This window comes from Clytia hemisphaerica, unplaced genomic scaffold, assembly GCF_902728285.1.
Source record: "Clytia hemisphaerica strain Z4C2 unplaced genomic scaffold, Clytia hemisphaerica genome assembly, whole genome shotgun sequence".
Classification (NCBI taxonomy): Eukaryota; Metazoa; Cnidaria; class Hydrozoa; order Leptothecata; family Clytiidae; genus Clytia; species Clytia hemisphaerica.
Window position 1 is genome coordinate 326,635 of NW_027104563.1, and position 4,998 is coordinate 331,632.

Consider the following 4,998-nt stretch of genomic DNA (forward strand, 5'->3'; position numbering starts at 1 on the left):
CTTGATTTTTCTGATGTTTCAGGAAATATTGAATTTAAGTCCATAATATCAGAATAAGTCAAAGTACCCCAATCAATTGGAAACGCATCATGGGTCTCCATTAGTTGAGCAATGGGTAAATCAAAATCAGAACATTTGTCCATTCTTGGATCAAAGTAACTGTCATCGATGAAGTTTTCTCGAGATAAAAAAGCGGTATCAGAAAGGGACAGCTGATACGAAAGTGAGGATCCAACCAAAACTTCACCATATTTGGTAGTCTCTGTTACAGTAATTACAAGATTAAGAATGTATACAAATCCAATAACGCTTCGTGGTGCCTACGTCATAATTATGCGAAAAAATAAATTATCGTAAGTTATCGCAATGCATTTTGGGAACTTTCGGTCAAAAAACGTAAACAACATGGCGACTTCAGGCAAGATTACAGTGAAAAATTACAGTATTTTAACAGAAGATGATGTTCCAGGTGCAAAATTGAAAAAGGATCCAGAAAATTGTATAGTAGATGAACTAAAGAGATGGCTAGAGTGTCATGGACTTAAAAAATCTGGAAAGAAAGCTGAATTTGTAGAAAGGGTAAAGGAAGGTTTGAAGACCAAACTCCCAGTCAGCCAGAAAATTGACGGTGGAAAGTGGTATGAACCTAAACTGCAAAAAAGCCAAGAAGGGAATGAATCAACACCATCTTGCTCCTACACAGCCAATGCATCTAGTGAACTACCTGATGATGATGGTTGGAGAGACTTTCCTTCAAGAAACATTCCTGCTAATTTTAACTATGGACATGTTTATTTTTATTTGGTTGAGTCTGTTGCAAGTGCAGTGCAGAATATGGAAGATGATGACACTTTATACGATGATGAAAACTTATATGATACATGTGATACTGTAACGGCAAAACCTTTGCGAAAAGGAAGGAACCTTTTGAGGAGCGGCGATGTTCATGACATACATGATAATGCTGATGAGACGAAGCATGAGTATTACATACGAGCTCACGTCCACCATTCAATGAAAGGTTTTCCGCCACTCAATGTGTCTGTCACCTTAAGTAATGTGAGTGGGAACATTAAATCTGCAAGCTGCGATTGTAAAGCAAGTGCCCTTGACAGGTGTGTACACGTTGCTGCCTTGTTATTACATCTGAGTGATTCTGCAAGTAATCATGAGCTGGTTATCCAACCCTCCACTTCGAAACCTAAAACATGGGGTAAAGGAAAAAAACGTCAAAAAAATCCTACCAAATTACATGAAGTGGATTACAAGTCGAGTAGTAGTAAGCGAAAGCCTTTATCAGATCTATATAACTTCGATCCAAGACCGGTAGATAAACGTGAAGTTTCTGATGTAAGAGTCAATAACTTTGTCATAAAATTACAATCGGATACAAAGCAAAGTATGTGGGAGTCAATTTTCAAGATAAAATATGAAAATTGGAAATTAGACGAGGCAGATGCCACTGTATATAAAGAAATGGTTAACCGATTTGCTGAAAACTTCTCACAGAACAATGCTGACATATTAAACGATAAAGCTTGTGGTGAAATTCCAGAGACCGACCAGCAACAGAAGCATCCAACGAGCGATTTATAAGAATATCTGCTGTATTTTGCCAGATGAGAGATTTTAGTTCAAATTGTACAGCAGGTCCAATTTTCTAGGGTCATGATTTCCTACAAACTATCTGCTTGACACTTCTAGCTGAAGAGATTTTGTCACTGAACAACAGATAGAATTTTCTAGCTGATGACGTCGTTGTTGTACAGCAGATAAAAATTTCTAGATGATGACGTCGTTGTTGTACAGCAGATAAAAATTTCTAGATGATGACGTCGTTGTTGTACAGCAGATAAAAAATTTCTAGCTGATGACCGTCATTGTTGTACAACAGATAAAAATTTCTAGCTGATGACGTCATTGTTGTACAGCAGATAAAAATTTCTAGCTGATGACGTCATCGTATACAACAGATAGGAATTTCTTGTTGATGACGTCATCGTTATTATTTACACAGTAGAGAGGAATTTCTCTCTTAAATCAGGCAAGTTTCTCCAGGGTTTTAGGAGGGGGGGGGGGGGCGAATACTCGATCAAAAAATACCCGAGAAAATACCTAAACTTTGTATTACACCATACCGTAAACGTTTTTTATAACACCAAACTTTAAAGAGCATAAGGCTTGGGTGGCCAAAAATGTTAAGAACAAGTTAAGGATTTTAAGGCTTTCTATAAAAATACAGTTTCTTAAATAAATGGACTAATATATTCACAAAATGGTGAAAATAAGAACATGTTAAGAACATTTTCAGGCTTAAAACTCAAAAAGTCGAGAACACCGACCTGAAGGCTTCAGAAATCGCCTTTAACCACTTGGCCACGCCATTTTAAAAATCATTTTGCTATTCTATTTATCTGGGTATGGATCACTGTGATCAAGATAGCGCGAAATTGTGCGTTATATGATTAAATGTTCTTATATTATAAATTCAAATGATCTCTTCGGAAACAAGGCCCAATTTTCCGGTTCTAGCAGCGAGTCTACTTCTGGTTGAACTTTACTTTGTCACTATACTTCCAGAAAGACAGGAAAAAGACCGTTCATAGGGGCTCGAAGTTATATTGTCCATGGGTATCGAAAAAATCCTGAAAAACTACTATGTCCATGGGGTGAACTTGTCCAGGGAGGTGGGCTGAAACATTGAAATGTCCGGGGGTAGATAATTGAAAAAAATAATGTATTTGGTAGAGCCATATAACGAATCTTTTCTGGAAGAGCCTATTTATTATTCCTTCAAGTTCTCGTTAATTATTTATAAGAATGCGTATTCTAGTCGAACAGAAATTCGAAAACGGACTCCCCATACCTTTTCAAGCCAATGATTCAAATTTGGGTTTTGAAAAATTCAACTTCGATTTAACTTCCCGATTGAGCTAGAATTCTGAAAAACAGCCCCCGAAAAACGAGAGCTTACGGACAAAATTCCATCTTTCAAAAAATAATCCAATAAAAGCGTCTGAATATGTCGTATTCAAGTTGGGGCTAGGCGGAAAGTGGATTTGACACAAACAAAGGAAATAGTAATAGTACAAAAAAAAACTCTATTTCGTAGCAGTAAAAATAAATTGTCAAAAAACATTTACTGTTTACAGCAATATAAAAATATTTAAAAATAATAACTTTGTAAAATTAGCGAGTTGTTGGGATGTCACGTATCACCATTAGGTCTGGTTTATTTCAAAGTCGAAAATCAAGGCTTGGATAAAAAAAAACGATAAAAGCACACGAAAATTCGGAAAAAACAAACCTCAAAAGAAAACGAATTCCAAAAGAATTTACAGATTTACAGAAGACCTAGATTTCTTCGATTAGCTACAAGGAAAAGACAAGACGCTTACTTATCTTTAGAGAACAAATTTATGTGAACGAAAAGGAGAAACTGGTGTTGGAAGTGAAAAAAGTGCTAACAAGAAAATAAGTAAAATATGTACAAAAGTTAATAGGTTACTTCTTTCTTGTTAGCACGATGTATATCTCGTCACCTTCGTCGATTTCTAATACCAGCTTCTCCTCGCCGTTCACTAGCATCCGGTCTCGCCTTTCCCTTGTTGCAGCCGACACCACCAGGTCTTGGAATGTTGTCGGCATACGCAACGAAACAATCGTTTTCGGAGGAATTCGCTTTCGTTTTAAGTTTGTCTTCTCCAGGCTATCATGAGCTTTCACCAACACATCGGCTACCGAGCTGGTGTCATTTCGAACTTTGAGCCGGAAGGTTTTGATTGTGGCTGAAAAAAAGAAGAAATAAAAGCAATTAATTTGAAATTACGTTAATGTCCGGCTTAAGAAATCAACTCAGTGAAATTTAAGCATTCTATCGATACAAAAATAGTCCAGTTCTTACAATTTCAGAAAAATTATTTCTCTAAAAAATCGTAAGGGAGAAAATCAGCGCCAAGATGATTACAAAACTGAATTTGAAAAGAAATATTACCTTCAGCGATAGTCGATGTGCTGTTGTTGTTACCCATCTTGATCTCTGAATGAAATGGCTGGAAATGATTTGCTCATTTGCTCATCGACCTTTTATACATGCAACATTGAGCTAAAAAGAAAAATGCAACATTATTTGAATGAACAACGAAGAAAATTTAACGTGACACTTGGTTTTGTGATTGACAGCTACTGAAAGCTTTCGAACGTGTTTTTTTTGTGCTCTTGCTTTAAAGCCAGCAGTTGAAAATTCGAACGTTCGGTAGTGTATTTTGACATAGCGGATGAATGAAAATATAAGAAAATAAATGTACACGTGACACTCATTTTTGAGAATATAGTAAACTTGACTTTCAAAAACGTTTTGGTCAAAAAGTTGGTATCTAGGAATATAGCACGTGACGAAGGCTCGAAAGTTCAATCCTAGCCAGTATTTAATTTTGACATAGTGGATAAATGAAAAATAGAAAAAATGCGTACGTGTCTCATAGTGAGTCTTTTCAGCGAGATTTTAAGAAAGTAATTAAAAAAGTGTAAAAAAAACTTTTTGGACGCATGTAATTTTTTTTGGGACCCACGTGGGCACCCACTACCCACGTAAATTTTTTCGGGACTCACGTGGGCACGGGACGCACGTAATTAATCACACTCTAAGTTTTTCCACTGGACATCTTTCTCGACAGATTTTGACAGAAATCGCCAAATGACCCTTCTCGGCTTCCATAACAAGTGGAATATTGCATAGAATAATTCAGATAGCGATGAAATAAAAAATGATAAACGCGAAATGCAAGGGAAATAGACTTTCCAAGAACTAGACTTGCAACCACTCGGCTTCAAATTTTTGACCTACTTGGCAAAGTTCCTAAATATGCCACTGCAGGTGGTACCGATGGATCAGTGTAGATGTGGTAAGTTGTATCTAAAGTTCCTAATTCACCAAAGCAGTCAGAGTATTCGTTTATAAATTGTGAGATGTTAGAGTCTATACGTTTCACTAGATTA

The 4,998-nt window shown here is 36.5% G+C and overlaps 2 protein-coding genes across 2 annotated transcripts; one reads left to right on the forward strand and one right to left on the reverse strand.

The window, feature by feature from the left end:
- The first annotated feature begins 405 nt into the window (after nt 1–405).
- On the forward strand, nt 406–1,596 carry LOC136823337 (uncharacterized). Its single transcript, XM_067079516.1, has one exon. The coding sequence runs from the start codon at nt 406–408 to the stop codon at nt 1,594–1,596; it is 1,191 nt and encodes a 396-aa protein (XP_066935617.1).
- A 1,482-nt stretch (nt 1,597–3,078) lies between these two features.
- On the reverse strand, nt 3,079–4,118 carry LOC136823347 (uncharacterized). The gene is made up of 2 exons (XM_067079525.1): nt 3,995–4,118; nt 3,079–3,788 (listed from the first exon to the last, which is right to left on the reverse strand). The coding sequence occupies exons 1-2, from the start codon at nt 4,029–4,031 to the stop codon at nt 3,505–3,507; spliced, it is 321 nt and encodes a 106-aa protein (XP_066935626.1). The 5' UTR covers nt 4,032–4,118; the 3' UTR covers nt 3,079–3,504.
- Nucleotides 4,119–4,998: the final 880 nt, after the last annotated feature.